At 41.2% G+C, this 21,828-nt stretch overlaps 1 protein-coding gene across 1 annotated transcript; it reads right to left on the bottom strand.

The window, feature by feature from the left end:
- Nucleotides 1-16,131: 16,131 nt before the first annotated feature.
- LOC136494060 (guanosine nucleotide diphosphate dissociation inhibitor At5g09550-like) lies at nt 16,132-20,145 on the bottom strand. The gene is made up of 13 exons (XM_066490202.1): nt 19,951-20,145; nt 19,743-19,805; nt 19,329-19,412; nt 19,134-19,241; nt 18,870-19,042; nt 18,631-18,742; nt 17,595-17,675; nt 17,451-17,513; nt 17,248-17,349; nt 17,049-17,173; nt 16,646-16,856; nt 16,486-16,560; nt 16,132-16,373 (listed from the first exon to the last, which is right to left on the bottom strand). The coding sequence occupies exons 1-13, from the start codon at nt 20,035-20,037 to the stop codon at nt 16,314-16,316; spliced, it is 1,344 nt and encodes a 447-aa protein (XP_066346299.1). The 5' UTR covers nt 20,038-20,145; the 3' UTR covers nt 16,132-16,313.
- Between the last annotated feature and the right edge of the window lie 1,683 nt (nt 20,146-21,828).

Genomic DNA, 21,828 nt, shown 5'->3' on the forward strand with positions numbered 1-21,828 from the left:
CGTTGTCCCCTCCGTCTCTTTCTTCTTCTTTTTGAACTCGACCTCCATGTCCTTGACCATGCCAAACACCTTTACTTGGTTCATCAAGTTGTGGCTCGGCCTGGTTGTCGAAGAATTTATTAATCATATCCTTTCGGTACCTGTGCTTCTTGATAAGAAATCGTCTGTGCCTCGTGTATACCATCTTGTTGGATCCCTTAAGGTAAGTGTAGTAGGTACCATCGATGCAAACTACGCAGCCGGTCTTCCCTTTGATCTGCCCCGATAGTGAAAAAAGACCAGGGTAATCGGTGATGGTCACAAAGATTATGGCTTTTAGACTGAACTTCTTCCTTAGGGATGCATCCATCATCTTGACCCCTTTTTCCCATAGTATCTTCCTGTCCTCCATGAGTGGCTCTAGGAACACATCTATATCATTGCTGGGCTATCTCAGTCCGTAAATAACCATGGTCAGTAGGAGGTAGGTTGTAGATAGTGAGGATGACCGGCCAAGTGCTGTGTGAACTACTAAGGTCACCGAACAGATTCATCCCGTCGATACTCAGCGTGAACCTAACGTTCCGTGCCTCTTTGTCAAACTCTAAGAACATGGTGTTGAAATTCTTCCACTGCTTGTCATTGGAAGGGTTCCATAGCTTGCCATCATCCTTTGTGCGATCACCAGATGCATGCCAGGACATTAGCTTGGCATCCTCGGGGTTCCCCAATATATCCCGTAGACAATCAATGACAAGCAGGTACCACATCGATAGTGTAGGACTTTTCCTCTACATGTAACCCTCTTTTTCATTGTCCTGTTGTGACAAGATCTGCTTCTTCTTCACCCCCTTCTTCTTGGCCCCCTTCTTCTTTGGCCCACCCAAGGCTCCATCGTCGTTCGCATCCACACAACAACTAGTGTTCCTCTGATATCAACTCGTGCCGTAGTGTAGACAACTCTCCAACTTCTCATACTGCTCACCCCGATAAAGGATACAGTGGTTAGGGCAGGCATCGAACTTTCTAAGTTTCATCGCCACTGGCTAGATTAGCTTCTTCGCCCGATAGGTATTGGTGAGCACCTTGTTATCCTTTGGGTATGTGTCAGCAAGGGCACTTAAGAGCTCATTGAAGCTAGTGTCGGACTAGCCATGTCGGGCCTTCAACATCAGCATCTGGAGGTTAAAACGCAGCATCGTCCAATGCTTCGGACAGTCCTTATAGAGTGGGTCAATTGCCTCCTGCTTCATGTCTCTAAAATTCTCTAGCCACCTCGTGCTCCCAAATATAATGTCATCTTTGTCGAGGCGGTTAGCTATTTCCTCCAAAAGCTCTGCACCCTATGGGTCCCTCACAATAGCCTCCTCGTCAGCATCCCCACCACCATCATTGTCAGCAGCCATGTCTTGGAATAAATCCTCCATCGTGATGTAATCACGAGCATTGTCATCACACTACAGATGATGAGGAGGCGGGTTGTCGTCCTACATGGTTTGCATTGACCGTTGTTGACAACGATTATCACACCCGATTTTAAGGATAAAATGGGATGCAAAATCTTATGTGCGCCCAGAGATCAGTCACACACATAAGCCGACAAATTATGAATAGTATCATCACAAGTGTTTATTACATCATGAATAATAAGACAGAGTCTTCACATAAATGTAGCGAAAGTATAAAGAAAAGATCTCTCATGGAAGCTCCATATCACAGGGACGTCAACTGGTTGACCACAAGTCTAGTATTCCTTAGGGAAATTATCATTACCATAGCCATCTTTTACCCATCCGGGATTTTTATCCAAATAATGAAAATAAACAAGTGTAAGTACATGTCGTACTCAACAAGTGTAACATGGGGTTCATGAGGCTCAAAAGGCTTGACATAGGTTTAACAACATTCAGCTTTTAATTGTCACAATTTTAGCATAAGAGTAGAATCAAGTTGTCTTGATACCTAAAGTAAAACACACGATCAATGTAAACAAGAGTAATGAATAGCATAAATGGATAATTCTTAGTGATCATCTATTCCATAAGGGTTCCAAGGCCGCTCGTGACCATGAGCATAGTTGATATACCAGTTTTACACTCTACAGAGGTTGTACACTTTCACTGTGAGTAATGATACCCATGTGCCCGGGTTTATAACTCCCAAAACACTTCCAAGGTGAGAAGGCAGGGTTTACTATGAAGCCTTTCAAAGGTTCGTCTAATAAGTTAGGGCCGCAAGGTTTCTATGCCCTGTGAATGTAGAGCTCCCCTTCCGACAAGCACAATGACACGTAGCCTATACACTGACGGACAGAGGCCGCACTATATCCAACCCGAAACACACCCCTCTTGCACCATAAAGGTAACCTCTAACAAGCTAGAAAAGGTCCTCATACTAAGCTAATGCTAGAGCCATGTAGCCCTCATAGCTATATTGTAAGTGTCGGATGATCACTTACAGATAAGTCCTTAGGGAGAGGAATTTGAAGCAGTTAGAAAGTAGCTAAACACTCTAGCCCCCTGTTTCCAAGTTGCTAAAAATCATATTTTAAAGTTTATTGCATATACCATTAGTCAAGTTACAAGATCATGGTTTAATTGAGCACTAGCAAAGCTACCCAATGCATATCCCATAGGAGACAAGGTATAAGTTCAATTCTAGGGAATTCCTATCAAGGTGACACATGCAACATGAATTGAATGTATTAAAGTGGATAGGAAACAAGGATGATCCTAAGCAATACTTGCCTTGAACAAAGTACTCCTATTGTTCCTGCTCGTCAAAGTATATTCTTGATCACCCACGAATTGCTCACCATCTATACTCAATAATCATAGCAACATACAAGCATCCAGAAGCAATCATACATAGCAAATAAAAGCTATATATTAGAACAATACACCAATCAACATAAAATCAAGATAAAAAAAGTTTGTAAAATGAATCTACATCTCGCTACGAACACACAGACGCGAGGATCACAAAAATCGGAGCTAAAGCAAAGAAGTTATGATTTAAACAAGATTTCCTTTAGTAAAATAATAGATTAAATCTAATATCAAATTTTAAAAGTTGAAAACATACTTAACAGTAGTATGAACATGTAGATTACTTAATTATGAACCTAAAACAACTTGAACGAATCAAATCGGAGTTAAAACAGAGATTTTATGGCAAAAACAAGATTAGTGACAAAACTGTAAATATGTGAAAACGTATTTTGGATCTAAACCGAAGAAACTACGCTTTTCCAAAGAAGAAAATGTATTTTGGATTTGCACATTGGACTGTTGGTTCTATAAACAAAAAACCAAGGGGCTCTTTAGAAAATATACAAGGACTATGGGTTGAGATCCAATTATTTGTACGGTCCTTTTTGCAAAAACGCCAGCGAAGGGGTATGTTCTAATCCTGGCCCTTGATCTAGATTTGGATGGCCGGAATTGAATCGAGCAGACGAGAGGGGACTAGCGAGGCCAGCGGCGAGCTACATGGCGGCGCCATGGGCGGACGGGTGGTGCTCGTGGTTTCGAGCCTACGGACCACCCTCTGACGAACCAAAGGCACGGGGAGAAAGAGGGAACGACGATGGACTCACCGAGACCGAACACAAGGATGGGAGATCGACGATGGCACATGGTGGCTGCTTGAATCCAATGGTGGTGGCAGCGCTAGGGCTACGACGGCTGTGAGCTCAAGGCGAGGGCGAAAGCTTGCTCCAGGACACGATAGGGAGAGCGGCGCTGGTACGAGCGCTATTTATGAAGCAAGGCGTCGTGGGCAGCATGCCAAGACACATAGAGGAGGCAGACTCGGCGGCGATGGCGGTGGTGGTGTCCGACTCGGACACTATCCGAAGGAAGAGGATGACACAAACTAGTGGGCCCAACGTGTCAGCGATTCACAACATAGGTTTGGGCTGTCAGCCACACAGAGAGAGGAAGGGCGCGGCGCATCGACTGGGCCATGGGATGCGGGAGAGGGAGCTGGGCCGCACTAAGGAAGCAAGGGAGATTAGGCTGCACATGCAAAGCTAGGCCGACAGGACTGGACCAATAGGCCGAATAGAGAGAGAGGGAAGAAAATCCTTTTCCTTTTTCTTTTTCAATTTTCCAAACCAATTTTGAATGCAAATTCAATTCAATTTGAAATTTGATTTCAAACCACACAATACAAAAAAATAATATGCAGCAGCATGAATGCACATACATGATTGTAAACCTATATTTGATTTTATTTTTAACAAAAATATTATTTTCCTAAATTTAAATGCTCACAAAATGCATAATTAAGTCATTTCCTCCTATTTTAAAATCACAGAATTTTTAGGGTGTTACAATTCTACCCCGCTTAAAATGAATCTCATCCTCGAGATTCGGACAGTGTTTACTCAAAAAACTACGGGTATGTTTTTCTCAAATCCTCTTCTCTTTCCTAAGTAACCTCATCTTCTATATACTAATTCCACTGAACCTTACACATCTTTATAACTCGGCTCCTTGTAACTCTTTCCGCTGTCTTCAAAATCTTTACCGGAAACTCCTCATATGTAAGATCCTCCTTAACTGTAAGCTCTTCTAATGGTATCTGCTCCTCTGGTATACGTAAACACTTCTTTAATTGAGACACATGGAACATATCATGTACACCTAACAAACTCTCAGGCAATTCCTACTGATAAGCTACTTCACCACGTCTCTCTAAAATCTTAAAAGACCCAATATACCTTGGTGCTAACTTTCCTTTCATGTTAAACCTTCTCACACTTCTCATGGGTGACATCTTTAGGTAAACATAGTCCCCTATTTCAAAAACCAATTCCCTTCTCCAAGTGTCAGCATAACTCTTCTATCGAGACTGAGCCACTCTCAAGTTATCTCTAATCATCCTTACTTGCTCTTCTACGTCTCTTAAAACATCTGGTCTGAACACTTGAGTTTCTCCCGTTTGATTCCAAAACAACAGGGTTCTACACTTTCGTCCATACAAAGCTTCAAAAGGTGCCATATTGTGACTCTTCTGATAACTGTTGTTGTACGAAAACTCTACATAAGGCAAACTCTTGTCCCAACTTGTACCATACTGCAATGCACAAGCTCTCAACATATCCTCTAATATCTGATTAATCCTCTTAGTTTGTCCATCTGTTTGAGGATGATATGCTGTACTAAAATTCAACTTTGTTCCCAATGAACTATGTACTTGCTGCAAAAAATAAGACGTAAATTGAGTACCTCGATCGGACACAATTTTCTTAGGAACTCCATGTAAACACACTATCCTCTCCATATATAACTGGGCTAACCTTGGTCTATTATAAGTGGTCTTGACCAGTATAAAGTGGGCAACTTTAGTTAACCGATCCACTATCACCCATATTGAATCATAGCCTCTATGAGTGCGTGGTAACCCAACAATAAAAATCCATTCCAACTTCTTCCCACTTCCACTTAGGTATCTTCATTGGTTGTAGTAATCCTGTAGGTCTTTGATGTTCAGCCTTGACTCTCTGACATGTATCACATAAAGCAACATATTCAGCAACATCTCTCTTCAGTCCATACCACCAATACTTCTCTTTCAGATCCAAATACATCTTGGTACTTCCAGGATGAATAGAGTAAGCAGACTCATGTGCCTCACGAAGAATTGCATCACATATAGCCTTAATCTCAGGTACGCATAGTCTTTTTCCAAACTATAGAGTTCCATTATCATCAATACGGAAACCTAGTGCCTTGCCAATCATTATATTCTCCGCTATCTCTTTCAACTTCACATCCTGTAACTGGCCCTTACATATTTCTTGCTCCAATATGGGTTCTATCACCAACTCCACTGCATTAGTGACAAAGCCCAAGTTTAGTTGCTCAAATTCAGCACACAACTCACTTGACATAGCTGCCACTTGCACTTCCTTGGTGTAACTCTTCCTACTAAGAGCATCGGCAACAACATTCACTTTACCAGGATGCTAGTGTACCTCTAGATCACAATCTTTAATCAACTCTAACCATCGACGCTACCTCAAGTTCAGATCTGTCTGGGTGAATATGTACTTCAGACTCTTATGATCAATATAGATATCACCCTTATGTCCGATAAGACAGTGTCTCCATATTTTCAATGCATGAGCCACCGCCGCTAACTCCAAATCATGAGTAGGATAGTTTAACTCATGCTTTCTCAGCTATCGGGATGCATAGGCCACTACTCTTCCTTCTTGCATAAGAACACATTCGAGACCTTAATGAGACGCATCACAATAGATCAAAAAGTTCTTGTTCAAATCTAGCAAAACCAATACTGGAGTTGTAGTTAATCTCTTTTTCAATTCCTCAAAGTTAGCCTGACACTTTTTAGACCACTCAAACTTAGCATTCTTCTCCAATAGAGCTGTCATAGGCTTGGCAAGTTTAGAAAAACCTTCTATGAACCTCCTGTAGTATCCAGCCAATCCCAAGAAACTACGAATCTCACCCACATTGGTTGGTGGTTTCCAATTCAACACATCTCTCACCTTACTTGGATCTACTGCTATTCCACCATTAGAGACAACATGGCCTAGGAAAGAAACTTCCTTCAACCAAAACTCACACTTGCTTCGCTTAGCATACAACTTGTGTTCTCTGAGCTTTTGCAAGACCAACCTTAGATGTTCAGCATGCTCTTCTTCCATTTTGGAGAATACCAATATATCATCGATAAATACCACCGCAAACTTATCTAGAAACTCCATGAACACCTTATTCATCAGGTACATAAAGTATGTAGGTGCATTGGTTAATCCAAATGACATAACGGTGTACTCATACAAACCATACCTCATAGTAAAAGCTGTCTTGGGTATGTCAATTGCACGAATCTTCAGTTGGTGATAACCCAAACGAAGATCAATATTAGAGAAAACACAAGCACCTCTCAACTGATCAAACAAGTCATCCATTCTAGGTAACAGGTACTTGTTCTTGATAGTAACCTCATTTAGGGACCGATAATCAACACACATTCTCTGAGTATCATCCTTCTTGTCTACAAATATAACTGGTGCTCCCCAAGGTGACGAACTAGGACGAATGAAACCTTTCTCCTATAACTCCTTTATTTGTTTCTTAAGTTCCTCTAGTTCATTAACCCCCATTCTATATGGACACTTAGCTATAGGTGTAGTTCTAGGTAATAATTCAATAATAAACTCAATGTCATGGTTAGGTGGCATACTTGGCAAGTCATCGCGGAACACATCTGGAAATTCATCCACTATAGGGTTCTCCTTGTTGACGGATCATCAAGCTGGTTCACTGTGGTGGTCGGTTGTGCTTGCATTATGACCTCAACACTGATTCTATCTCCCTTTGGTGTGGTCAAAGCTATTGCCTTTTCTTTACACTGAATCACTACTTGTTGTTGCATCATCCAATCCATTCCCAAAATAAGGTCAATTCTCGTTGTTCTCAACACAATGGGGGTCACTTGAAACTCTACCCCCTTAAGGATAGACTAGTCGGGAGACAACGGTAAGAAGCTGGCATACTACCTCCTGGTGAGTTTACTAATATAGGATCTTTCATGGCACAAAAGGGTATGCTATGCGTTCTAACAAATGCTTGTGATATGAAAGAATGCGAAGCTCCAAAATAAAAAAGAACGGTGGTGGGAGTTGAGTTGACATCAAACGTACCGAGCATGACTTCTGGTTTCACAAGCGCCATCTCTGTAGACACATGATTCACCTTTCCATAATGCGGTGGCTTCTGGTTGCTATTCTGCCTTTGGGGAGTTTGCTGGCTAGGCTTCTCAGTGCAATTATAAGACAGATGACCCTCTTTCCCATAGCGGAAACACTTGTTGGTAGTGCTAGGAGCACTGGTCTTCATGGGAGTGTTGTTAGGCATTCCCTGGCGTGGTGTCTACTGGTCACTCTGCTGCTAGGGACGTTGATTGCCATTCTACTATTGGTACGGTGGACGTTGCTGATTCGAGTTGTGCTGAGGGTACTGACCACGATTCCACTGATTAGGTGGTCCCTGATACCTCTGCTAGAAACCTTACTAAGGATTGGTGTGTGGACAAGTGTTGCTTCTAGAGGCCTATCCCTGAAGCCTCCTCTTCTTGGCCTCCATCTCTTTATGCTTATTGTCAATAACAATAGCGTGATTCACCAGTGTCTAGAAATTGGGGTATGTACTGGACATAAGCTGGAGTTGCAGACCATCATATAGACCCTTAAGAAAGCGGCGTTTCTTATCAGCATCATCAGCCACCTCCTTCAGAGCGTAACATGACAACTGAGCAAACTTGTCACGATACTCAGCTATAGACATACATCCCTGTTTTAGAGCTCTGAATTCCTCCTGCTTGAGCTATATCAATCCTTCAGGTATGTGATAGGATCTGAAATTCTATCTAAACTCTTGCCAGGTGACAGGAGGAGCATTAGCGGGATGTCCATACTCGAATGACTCCCACCAATCTTGAGCTTCTCCTTGAAGTTGTCCTGACGCGTACAACACCTTCTGCTAGTCATCGCACTACGCTATGTTGAGTTGCTTTTCCACTACACAAAGCCAATCATCTGCTTCTAGTGGATTAGTGGCATGAGAAAACACCGGGGGATGGCCCTTCCAGACATCTGACATCCAGCACAAATATTCAAAATTTAGAGATTTCCATGTTATGTACACTTATAGAGATATAGAATACATTTTGAAAACTTTCTGGACGAATTCCAGCATCAGCAGCTCGGTAAAATAGTCATATCTCGAGTTATAGATATCGAAAAGAGGCTTGCTTGACATGGTTGGTAATATTAAGAAATTATCTACAACTTTTATTCAGACCACATTCCCAAATTCTATCGTTAGGTTACTTAAAAATAGGATACAACCGAAACTGTTCTAGATTCCAGACTGCGCAGAAACCTCAAATTAAAACAGCTATATCTCTCAAACCAGATCAGATATAGGGGTCATTCTAGAGGCATTGGAAATATACTTAAGTCTAGTTATTCCCATAAAAATTTCATGATTTTTGGTCGAGTATAATTAGATTGGCATTAAGATAAGGATAGACTGCTCCGAAAACAGATTCCGAGAGAACAAGATATACCAAACCTAACTATTTATTTATTGACTCAAACTTTAATATTGTTAACTATGGAACTTGCAGACATGCCCACAAAGTTCTAGCACTCATTACAAAAATCCAACTCACACATAAACATAATAATAAATCAACTAGGCACACCAATGTTCACACCGCACTAATAGACTCAACTTGACCCGTGCCACTAACGTCTTATTACATAGAAAGGACTCCAACACCTATGGGCAAAATTTATGGGGAAGCTCCTCGTACATCCTTTGCAGGTTGAGGCACACTCTTTGTTCATCTATCACGTGTCGGTATCTCTTAAGGGTTTCCTCCTGTGCCTTCAACTGATCTTCCAGCCGTCGAATCTTTGCTACTGACTCACAACCAAAGTGTACCATCACTTGGGTAGTTGGATCCATGCCCTAAGGGTCCATTATTGCCCACTCCAATTTAGGGTGTTGGCAAGGGAGGAAACGGTATTGGTCTTCCTTCATATCATCAAAGCGACGACCACGGAGACCCATGCAGGCTACAACGGCTGCATCCTCTATGCTATCTTCCATGGTGGCACAGTGAGCATGATGCGCATAGATCGAGTCCAGCTGGTAGGCTACCTTTTGTTCATCCTAGATGGAGATGCACACCCTGGTCTTCCAATAAGTGTCCTCCAGAGGGTGTGTATGCTCGTTGTAGACGTACTCCACAGCTGCGTCCTAATCAGCGTAGTAGGTCTAAAGAATCCCCATAAGTCGGTAGTGCGAAATGGAGGATTCACACCCCGCCTTGTACTAGACCTTCATAGTCCATCCTAGGGGAGGGATCTTGAATGACGTCCTCATCATCATCAGACAATTCGATGACCTCCACTTCTTTGGGTTCTTCTTCTTTAGGCTTTTCCGGGAATGGCTCAAGCGTAGGTGCAGATGCTGGCGAGTCAACTTCTTGTTCCTGAGGTTCCTCATCCTCATGTGGCTCCATGGACTCGTACAACCCACGAGGCGGGTAGTAACCTCTGGTGCTGATGCGAGCGGTCTTATTGGCACTAGGCATCTATAGAATTAGATTTAGTTAGATTAGAAGCAATAATTTTCATAACAGTGTGAGGCAAAAGAAGCATAAAATTTAGCAAATAACAAGGGTGAGATGGAAAGCATGAAATGAGTGAAGCAAAAGAGACTAAAACGACCATTGCTAACTAGGCTTGCGTCCTACAGTCAATATGGCTCTGATACCAATCTGCCACACCCGATTTTAAGGATAAAATGGGATGTAAAATCTTATATGCGTCTAGAGATCAGTCACACACATAAGTCGACAAATTATGAATAGTATCATCACAAGTGTTTATTACATCATGAATAATAAGCTAGAGTCTTCACATAAAGAAAAGATCTCTCGCGGAAGCTCCATATCACAGGGACGTCAACTGGTTAACCATAAGTTTAGTATTCCTCAGGGAAATCATCATTACCATAGCCATCTGTTACCCATCCAGGATTTTTATCCAAATTATGAAAATAAACAAGCGTAAGTACATGTCGTACTCAACAAGTGTAACATGGGGTTTATGAGGCTCAAAAGGCTTGACACAGGTTTAACAGCATTTAGCTTTTAATTGTCACAATTTTAGCATAAGAGTAGCATCAAGTTGTCTTGATTCCCAAAGTAAAACAAATGATCAATGTAAACAAGAGTAATGAATAGCGTAAACGAATAATTCTTAGTGATCATCTATTCTATAAGGGCTCCAAGGCCGCTCGTAACCGTGAGCACGGCTGATATACCAGCTTTACACTTTGCAGAGGTTGTACACTTTCACTGTGAGTCATGATACCCATATGCCTAGGTTTATAACTCCCAAAACACTTCCAAGGTGAGAAGGCAGGGTTCACTATGAAGCCTTTCAAAGGTTCATCTAACAAGTTAGGGCCGCTAGGTTTCTGTGCCCTACGAATGTAGAGCTCCCCTTCTGACAGGCACAATGACACGCAACCTATACACTAACGGACAGAGGCCGCACTATATCCAACCCAAAACACACCCCTCTTGCACCATAAAGGTAACCTCTAACAAGCTAGAAAAGGTCATCATACTGAGCTAAAGCCAGAGCCATGTAGCCCTCACAGCTGTACTGTAAGTCCCAGATGATCACTTACAGATAAGTCCTTAGGGAGATGAATCTGAAGCATTTAGGAAGTAGCTAAACACTCCAGCCCCCTATTTCCAAGTTGCTAAAAAGTCACATTTTAAAGTTTATTGCATATACCATTAATCAAGTTACAAGATCATGGTTTAATTGAGCACTAGCAAAGCTACCCAATGCATGTCCCATAGGAGACAAGGTATAAGTTCAATTCTAGGGAATTCCTATCAAAGTGGCACATGCAACATGAATTGAATGTATTAAAGTTGATAGAAAATAAGGATGATCCCATGCTATACTTGCCTTGAACAAAGTACTCCTGCTGTCCCTGCTCATCAAAGTAATATTCTTGATCACCCACGAATTGCTCACCGTCTATACTCGATAATCACAGCAACATACAAGCATCTAGAAGCAATCATGCATAGCAAACAAAAGCTATATATTAGAACAATACACCAATCAATGTAAAATCAAGATAATTTTTTTTGTAAAACGAATCTATGTCTCCCTACGAACACAGACGCGAAGATCACAAAAATCGAAGCTAAAACGAAGAAATTATGAATTAAACAAGATTTCCTTCAGTAAAATAATAGATTAAATCTAACCTCGAATTTTAAAAGTCAAAAACATACTTAATAGTAGTATGAACATGTAGATTACTTAATTACGAACCTAACGTAACTTGAACGGATCAAATCGGAGTTAAAACGGAGATTTTATGGCAAAAACAAAATTAGTGGCAAAACTGTAAATAGGTGAAAACGTATTTTGGATCTAAACCGAAGAAACTACGCTTTCCAAAGAAGAAAACGTATTTGGATTTGCACATTGGACTGCGGGTTCTATAAACAAAAATTCGAGGGGCTCTTTAGAAAATATACAAGGACTGCGTGTTGAGATCCAATTATTTGTAAGGGCCATTTTGCAAAAACGCCAGCGAAGTGGTATGTTCTAATCGTGGCCCTTGATCTAGATTTGGACGGCCGGAATTGAATCGGGCGAACGGGAGGGGACTGGCGAGACCGGCGGCGAGCTACACGGCGGCGCCATGGCCGGAACGGGCGGCGCTCGCGATTTCAAGCCTACAGACAACCGTCTGACGAACCAAAGGCATGGGGAGAAAGAGGGAATGACGATGGACTTACCGAGACCGAACACAAGGACAGGAGACCGACGACGGCGCGTGGCGGCTGCTTGAATCCGACGGTAGCGGTGGCGCTAGGGCTACGACTGCTGCGAGCTCAAGGCGAGGGCGAAAGCTTGCTCCAGGACGCGATAGGGAGAGCGGCGCTGGTACGGGCGCTATTTATGAAGCGGGGCGACATGGGCAGCATGCCAAGACACGTAGAGAAGGCAGACTCGACGGCGGTGGTGGTGTCCGGCTCGGACACGATCCGAAGGAAGAGGACGACACTGACTGGTGGGCCTGACGTGTCAGCGATTCACAACACAGGTTCGGGCTATCAGCCACACAGAGAGAGAGAGAGGAAGGGCGCGGCACGTCGACTGGGCCGCGGGACGCGGGAGATGGAGCTGGGCCGCGCTGAGGAAGCAAGGGAGAGCAGGCCGCGCAGGCGAAGCTGGATCGGCAACACTAGGCCAACAGGCCGAATAGAGAGACAGGGAAGAAAATCCTTTTCCTTTTTCTTTTCTAATTTTCCAAACCAATTTTGAATGCAAATTCAATTCAATTTGAAATTTGATTTCAAACCACACAATACAAAAAATAATATGCAGTAGCATGAATGCACATACATGATTGTAAACCTATATTTGATTTTATTTTTAACAAAATTATTATTTTCCTAAATTTAAATGCTCACAAAATGAATAATTAAGTCATTTCCTCCTATTTTAAAATCACGGAATTTTTAGGGTGTTTCAACGATGAGTTCCCTACAAATGCACCGCTAGTCGCATCTACTTTTTCGCCATGAAAAGTCCAGACCGTGTAATCCTTGATGAAACCAAACCTAATCAAGTGAGATTGCACCTCGCTGTCTACGTGGGCTCTCATGTTCGTACAGTGAGAACATGGACATATGGTTGTCGTCCGATTCAGACTCTCACGATGAGCTTTTGCAGCCGCAATAAACTTCCTCACATGAACTAGGTATTGCGGTTCCATTCTCTTCATCCGGTACATCCATTCGGACCTGTTTTCCATACCTGCAAACCTTATTCCACAAAGCATATATTATTACAAATAAATAGCCGCAGAGAAGAGAGAATAGATCTAGAGCTAAAGAAATAGCAGTTTTCTCTCTCCTCCATGAAAAGGTAGATCTAGATCTAGAGCCCCAAATGATGAAGAAGAGCGACAAATGAGGTTTGGAGGGTGTGTATCTACCTTTTGCGGTGTCCTCCTTCAACAAAACAAGAGCAAAACTTCTCCCCCTAAATTTTACACAATTTTTAGGATTTTGCAACTCAAAACCCTAAAAATTAGAAGAGGAGCCATGAGAAAGAACAAAGGGGGTCGGCAGCTAGGTGCATTTATAGCTACAGCAATAACAGAGGCAGGCAATGTAAGGAGAACTACCTCCGTTAATCACATATTAACGGAGACGGTTATTCTACAATGGCCGCCTCGGTTAATGACTAACGGAGGCGGTTGCTGTAAGGTGACTGCCTCGGTTAATATTCATTAACCGAGACGGTTGGGCAACATTGACCGTCTCCATTAATACATTAACGGAGATGGTTGCTTTAGGCCGACCGCCGCGGTTAATGGGTGATTAACCGAGGCGGTCACGTTAAGGCGACCGCCTCCGTTAAACTTTAACCGAGGCGGCCGCTCGGGAGCCTTGCCTGGCTGGTCATAACGGAGGTGGTCAAAAGTTGTGCCCCGATCAAAAAAGAGTGCCGCCGCCTAAAAACAATCCTGTACTAGTGAGAGCAGCGTAAAAATCAGCTGCCGAACAAGTCTGGTAGACCAGACCATGGAGACCATGCACTCAAATTCATTCGCGATCGTTTTTTTATATGAAAATTCCCATGAACGGATGCCATCAGAATCCGAAAAGAAAAGGAGAAACATTGCATTGGGCACTAGCAATTGTCCTCTTAAAAAGTGAGTGGGTTCCAAAAACACTAGACCGTGCAAGTCAATGCTTTATGTCCTCTAGAGTCATGCCTTTCTGTGCTTTGGTTGGGTATAGCTGCTTTGCCGTGATGTTTGGTTTTGTGGTGTGTGTCCTTGCTTTATTTTGCAGGCTCGCAGCACGTTGTCCATGTCGGGCAGAGTCAGTGCATGATGATGATGGCTCAGTGGACGAATAAAGCTGCGGCTGCACAACGCAAATGGATTCGTTCACTGGACGACCGAATATAAAGAATCCCGAAGACTCTGAATTGTCTAAAGTGGGCCCACCTACGCGCTTGGGCTTCACATCCACGGCGAGGACCCAAGTGCCCCCTTCGACACGCTCGCTGGAAAATGTTTTGTCCACCCGGGCGATGTACATCAGTTATGGGTATAAGGCCACAAATCCCAGAGTTAAAGATTTTTTCGAAACAACGCCAGAAATATTTGCTTTGCTGAAATATATTATTCAGAGAAGAGAATTGATCTAGTTTATGAAGAATGACAGACACAAAAATCATACAATTAGGGTTGGCATGTTTGAAAGGACCCAATGGCCCAAGAGATGGGGTGAATCAAGCTTAAAAAAAATAAAGCAACAATAATCTTAGCCTACACTAAACTATTTCACCGCTTGCATAGAGGCACCTTAAAATGATCACATTAAGAAATCATTAGGGCCATCATACTACAACATATCCTTAGAAAGATTCACACAAAGAGAAGGGTTCTTAGGTGTGAAAAGTAAACCTATTACTAAGCGCACTCTAACATGTAATTCTAGTTGTAAAAAAATAACTTGAACACAATAAGTAGCAAAGGACAAGCTTGAGACATGAGAGTAATGCAAGAACATAAAAGATGTAAAGAGACTAGTAGATTTTTTCCTGTGGTATCGGGTTGTTGCCACAACCCCTAGTCCACATTAGAGCACAAAAGAGTAAAAAAGACTCAGTTTAGCTCCTTGAGTCACGAAGTCTTAAGTCTCCACTAGCGAATACCTATTCTCTATTCTAGAACGGCGTGTAAAACAGTGTACACAAATAGAAGCCTCCAATAAGAAACTCCATTGGTAAAAGCTCACCTAGTCCTTCGTAGGTTCATCTAGGTGTTGACAAATACCTGTAATAGCACCTTGATGAAAACCAACCCAAAAACACCGAATGCACACAAAATCATACTCTCACGATTGGTAATCTTGGCTTGGATGTCTCCCATACACTTCACAAAGTCCCTCCATATGTGTCTCATAGCTGAGGTGATAGAATAGCTCCAAAAGAGCTAGAAATGACACACATATATAGGGTGTGAATGTCCTACTAGCTGTTAAAGAACATCACTGGATGATCTACCGGAAGTTACGCAATCACACCAAATCATATGGTGATCCTATAGATGCCAATTTTTCAAAATCATTAATATTAAACCAAAATTTATCAGTCCTAAATGATTTTTAGTAAAAACATCGTCAACTACAAAGTTGCACGTCTCTTCGAGTACTACAACTTTGCATTAGGTCATTTCTTCATCCGAGGTATTTTGAAAGAATTTAAAAATAAATTTTAAATATAAAAAAATTAAAATAGAATTTCTGGGTACTAAATAATTTCAAATAAAAATGAAGTCAACTACAAAGTTGTGGAACACTTTGAGTACTACAACTTTGGTTTATGAATTGCGAGAAAAACCGTCGCTCTACCTATTGGCTCCTAATCAACATCAATTTCATAACTGACTTGTATTGCTAGGTTTCTGGCCTTTTGGGTGAATTGACTGGTAAAAATAAGAGTAATTCAAATAATAAAATTGGGCAATGTAAGCTATCTTTTCACCAGTGAATAATGGAACATTTATAAATCCTTGCCGCTGTAGTTCATTAGAAGTGACAAAAATAGAACTCCAAAAGCATGAGACAATGGATTTCATGAAACTTATCCATCTATGGAATAATTTTTTTAAAAAATAGAAGAAGTAGCTATCGTGTAGAGCTGCAAAAATAGAGGATGTTCAAGCAGCTTCTTGCTCAGTAGCACTAGCAGCATTCAAATCGACGGAAAGATCGAGCTCCTGCATTGCATCAATGTAGGTTTGTTAATTGTTAGCGCTGAAGGAATTTCTATTGTAACATCACTTGAATAATATATATTTGTGATTCTCTATGCCTGTGATAATAAGTTACCTTTCCAGTGATCTTGTTGTACAAGGCGAGTACATCCTTCACCGTTGTCTCAAAATGAGTGGTTGAGTCGTAGCTCTACAAAATGAAGGTGTACTTAGTTACTTACCAACACATCTGTAGTGTAGTCTTTTACTATAAAATTGTGGGTGCATGTACTTACATTTGTCAAGAAACAACTATCCTCCTCAGGATTGTTAATGGGTTCATATCTGTCATAGATGTCAAAGAATGTCTCCTCTACAGGGCCAAGCAGATCGATCCCAGGCTTCAACTCGATCTCGGGCTTGTCAGTCTCAGCTTCAGTCGAAACAAAAGCAATGAACTTGCCTTTCGGTGCAACATTGTGAGCGTAAGAGCAGCAGAACACATACCTGCAATGGAACACCATAATTCAAGTTATTTGAAAAGGGGAATCTATATGTGATCTATTTTAATATTAATATACTAGTTTATCATAAACAAGTAAAACCTTATGCGAAACAAGAATCAACTATAAATAAATAGCAGGTCTTATTTTACAATTTCTTTAAAATTTGTTGCACTACTTGCACAAGATGACTTACATGTCTGATTTGCGCTTTAACTGCTTCTTTGGGAGGATGATCTGCACGGAGTGTGAATCCTTGGTGTCGGGGATTGGATGCTTCATAATACATATCGCACGGGCCACCCTTCCAACCTTCTTCACCTGCTCATTGGTTCAAGCATTTTAGAACCTGAAGCCATGTGCAAGTGACTCACCAATTTTCCACATATATATACCTTTTCAGGCAAATATGAAGGATCACAAACAATCTTCTTGCATTTTGCGGTCTCCCCTTCGGAAGTGACTCCATATGCTTTTCCACTCTCATCAAACTCAACCTGCAAAAAGTTAGCAAATTTGGCACGGTTGTCAGAAGTTTTGAACTACCATTTTGTTTAAGTATTCTCATGTTGTGTGCTGGCTGAAATACTTTAGTTACCTTGCATTCTGGCTTGTTCAACATGTACGTGCCACCATAAACAGCGCTCAAACGGGCAAAAGCCTTTCACAACATGCATCATTTCAGTTTATAATGAAGCTTAAAAAGTGGCTAGTTGATTCATCATTGCTTTATAGGGCATACCTGAGGGAGTTCTCCCAGACCATATAGAGGGTAGATGTAAGGGGACCCTCCTTGAAAGCGTGCAAGTGATTCTGCATAAAGCTATTGAAATAGAAGATCAAGATTAGCAACATGTTTTGATTTTATTTTTCTCTATACCTTATCAACATATGCATCATGATTTAAGACATTGAAATATTTATTGTGCAAATATGTAATCTAAGGAATAATTTATACTAATGAAATATAATGTGGGTTGTAGGATTTTCTCTCAAAAATAAACATATATAGCGTGCAACTACAAGAGGATATCCGAATATCCAATCATGTATTTTCCATTATTACATAATGGAATAAATTAAAACATCCCAGCCTCTACATTTGAAGATGTACACTGTTGGCAAAAGTATGCCACAGTGCAGTGAAGTTCAAGAATAATGAACCAAAATTAAAACATATATATAACAATTGATGTTTTTAGAGGTCATTTTAATACTCATAACTTTGGCCTAATAGTGTCTCCAATATGTTAAATGTATTGAATTGTGAAGAGGATCACACAAATTGGGAGGGTACAACAAACATCAAATGAAAATGGGCACAAAACACGTAAGTAATGGTGTCATTTCCCTATCTTCAATTATTAGGCCTAACAATTAGCTTCACTCATTGCCATAATAAATTGTGGTTTTACTAAATGTAAGTGACTCTGAATTTGTCCTAATATATATAAGTTTGACAAAAGAAGAGCATTAACATGTACCACGTCGAATATGCAATTTATGAAAACATATTTCATAATGTATCTAATGAAGTTTATTTGATACAATAAATATTATTTTTCTTTGCTATATACTTGGTCAAATTTAGGATAGTTGACTTTGAACAAACTCAGAATCCCTTATATCCGGCACCAATGTAGTATATAGTAGGAGATTGCCTTTGAAACTACCTTCGAGTGACATAGTTTAGGATCTCGACATTTTTCTTAAAAGATGAATAAGTACCATTCAACATAGCATAATTGTGTGTATAGCAAAGTACGCCAATGTAGTACCTTCATTCTCTTGACAGTGTCAATTGCAGGCTCATCCAGGTAGCTATCATTCCGGTGAAGCGCTAATGCATGCCCGATAAAGTCAACTGTATCATCCTCCAATCCATATTTGCTGATCCAAGATAACATTTTAGTTTTTGCATTAGGAAACAAATGGTGACAAAATAACACAAGTTGCCTTTCCAACTTGGTCTCAAGGTCGAACAACTGAAAATGCAGCACAAGTGAAAGCAACTTACGAGATGACTTCTTTGGTGGTGACCTTGTTCAAATCCAGGCCCTCGTGAGATTTTGGGTCATCCTCCTCGTAATCCTGCACATATATGAAGAACTTGCGAGCACGACGCTTCTCAAATAGACCCATCAGGTTAGATTTCAAAGCTTCAACATCGGTTGCAGGGACTTTGTGAATCTGTCAGTGTTAACAAAGAAATTAACAAGAGTGAATCAGCATGCATACATATGTTTCACATTTGGATTATATCTAAATACAAAACTCATACCTTCCCATTATTGTATACAAAACTTCCATCAACAGCCTTGAAGTTTAGATACTTTGTGACACTGGTGTGGATCAGAACACGAACCAACGCACCATTTGCCATCATAAACTGTAAATTTCAGAACATATTTTGAACTGCGCAACACCAAAACATTGTACAGGACAGCTAGCTAGCAGGAGATCTCAGGTAACAGACCTTGGGTACCATGTCAACATTGTATTCTTTGCTCACACCCAGATGCTCAGGAGGGTTGTCATTGCCTTTGAATCTCTTCCAAAGCTAAATGTGCCATACCGCCGGAGCAAAACGTTAGAAATTAGAATGGATACACAATTTCAGAAAGTGAAGAATTCATGGATGCGCATGACAGTAAACTGAATTGGTGCTTCATTTATGTGATGATCCCAAAGAACAATAAGGGCATAATTGAAGATGTTTGGCAAAAAGGATATATAATTGGGAAATTTTAAACTTGTCTTTATTTCTCAGAAGATGCATGCATGGATCCAGATGATGTTTAGATAGAATTATTCGTCCTTAGAGACTGCACAGAGTACAAATTAATGGCAATGCTCTGCCGTCCACGATCTCGCGATAGATATATCAAACCTTAGTCAGATTCAGGGATGAAGATTCTCCTCCATAGTAATCATTCCTATCCATGTGAAGAACCTGTATAATCACATATATTATATAAGAAATAAACAAACATTGACGGTTGGATCCCGTCCGGTTCACACTGGCAAGAAAAAAGAAAAGGAAAAAAAAAGGACAGGCCGGATCAGAATGAAGAATCATCATATCATGCACGCCCAACCTTGAGGCCATCGACGGAGAGGAGGCCGCTGATGATGCACTCCTTGAGCCCCGTCCCCAACACGATCACGTCGTACTCCTCATCCATGCTGCAGGTTTCGTCCTGACCAACCCTCTCGCTCTTGCTCTCTCTCCCTGCTGCTAGCCCCGACCTGTTGCCTTCTCTCCTCGATCTCTCGCTCACACTCGCTAGTTATCTCTTGTGCGTTTACCGTATATAGGGACGACGGGACAAGACGTACGGGGGGACGGCGACGGACACGCATGCGCGGAGGAAGAGGAAATGGTCGCTGCGTCCCGCGACGATGTCGGTGGAGGTGGTCGCGGTGCCACGCGACACGTTGCGCGCGCGCGACCCGGCGCCGGTGGGCGTTTTTGCCGGATCTCGGAGCTGAGCCACCGATTTGAGCTGTGGCTGTGCATGCACGCTCGCCCCGCCCACGAATTAACGTACAGGCGTCGTTGTTCAGCAGAGATCGATCGACCACGTACTGCAAACTTAGCCGTTTTCAATTTCTCCTGTATATATTATTAGTATAATGAGAGCTGTTGATTTGGCGTACGGACACTGAAATCAAACCGGTGGTTTTTATTACGGCTTGTTTGGATCCATTAGCGAGCTAGCTAATAGCTAATATAATAGCTACTAATTTTTAGCAGATGGTTGTTTGGATCCACCTGCTAATAAGTGGTTGGATAGTGACTTAAAAGTGCGTATAAACTATTAGCACTATTTGCAATTCTAAACCAGCTAATGGAAATAATGGTTAGGACCAGTTTGGATCCATTAGCTGAAATTAGTTAGCTAGCTAATAGCACATAGCTAATATTAGCTGCTATTATCTGCTTTGGTTCAACTAGTAAGATAGTTATTATCTACGGGTCCAACTAATAATTAGCTACTTTATTAGTTGGACCTATTTGGATCCAAAAGAGAACTATTACCGTAGCAGATGACTATTATCTATAGGGATCCAAACATATATATGGCCTTAGCAACCTTCCAACTAATAATTAGTAGGTTTATTATTAGCAGGTCTGTTTGAATCTACTAGTACTACTTTTACCTGGTAATTTTTAGTACTAATGGATCCAAACAAACCCTTAGTATTTTATACCATGAGCTGCGCCTTTAATAATTTGAGCTTTACATCTTGTTGCCATCGTATATACAAAATACTAGAAGATACCCCGGGTGTTACTGCAGGAATTACGAACAATTTGTAATGAAATTAAGTGGAGATGATGTGGATAGCTTGTATTAAGATGTTGAAAGTAGTGGGATGATATGGCTATTAGTAGAGATGATGTGGATAATTAGCAGGTGATAATGTGGGCGGCCTGCGCGTTGAAATAGACTTGTAGTTGGGATTAACTTTACAAGAAATATATATAGATTATGTGGACGTGGATTAGTAACTAACTTATGTAGGAACTTGTACAGTTGTACTTGATGAACGCCGCAGTTCCAAAGAGAGAATGAGTGTGCATTCCACTCGATTACTTGTCGTGTCATTATCATCGATTACATGCCCTCAAGGCGCACACTGATATTGCTTAAAACAAAGCTACGTCCACCGCCTCCTTTTTGCAAACGGGAGCTTCCTGAACTATATATAAAACCAAATAAAAAGGAAAAAAATGTTACAATTGTTATCCCTTATGTTTCATCCTACACTGTTCAGACGTAAATTGACCCCAAGCATAAACTCGAAAAATAAGGAAGCTACAAACAATCATCTCCATGTCATCTCGCCACCTTGTTTTTGTGACTTAAAACCAAAAATTGTCTTCATTTTCTATTAATACATACTCTCTCTGTCCTATAATCACCAATAGATAACAGACTTTCGGTTCAAGGCTTTAGTCCCAGCCATTT

The sequence above is a fragment of the Miscanthus floridulus genome, chromosome 1 (assembly GCF_019320115.1).
Source record: "Miscanthus floridulus cultivar M001 chromosome 1, ASM1932011v1, whole genome shotgun sequence".
NCBI lineage: Eukaryota > Viridiplantae > Streptophyta > Magnoliopsida > Poales > Poaceae > Miscanthus > Miscanthus floridulus.

Bases quoted from the DNA above. Each gene is read 5' to 3' on its own strand.
- LOC136494060 (XM_066490202.1), bottom strand. From the start codon at position 20,037: ATGGATGAGGAGTACGACGTGATCGTGTTGGGGACGGGGCTCAAGGAG. The intron at 19,806-19,950 runs GTTGGGCGTGCA...GTGATTATACAG, and splicing joins TCTCCGTCGATGGCCTCAAG to GTTCTTCACATGGATAGGAA. The intron at 17,676-18,630 runs GTACTACATTGG...CTATTTCAATAG, and splicing joins ACACTGTCAAGAGAATGAAG to CTTTATGCAGAATCACTTGC.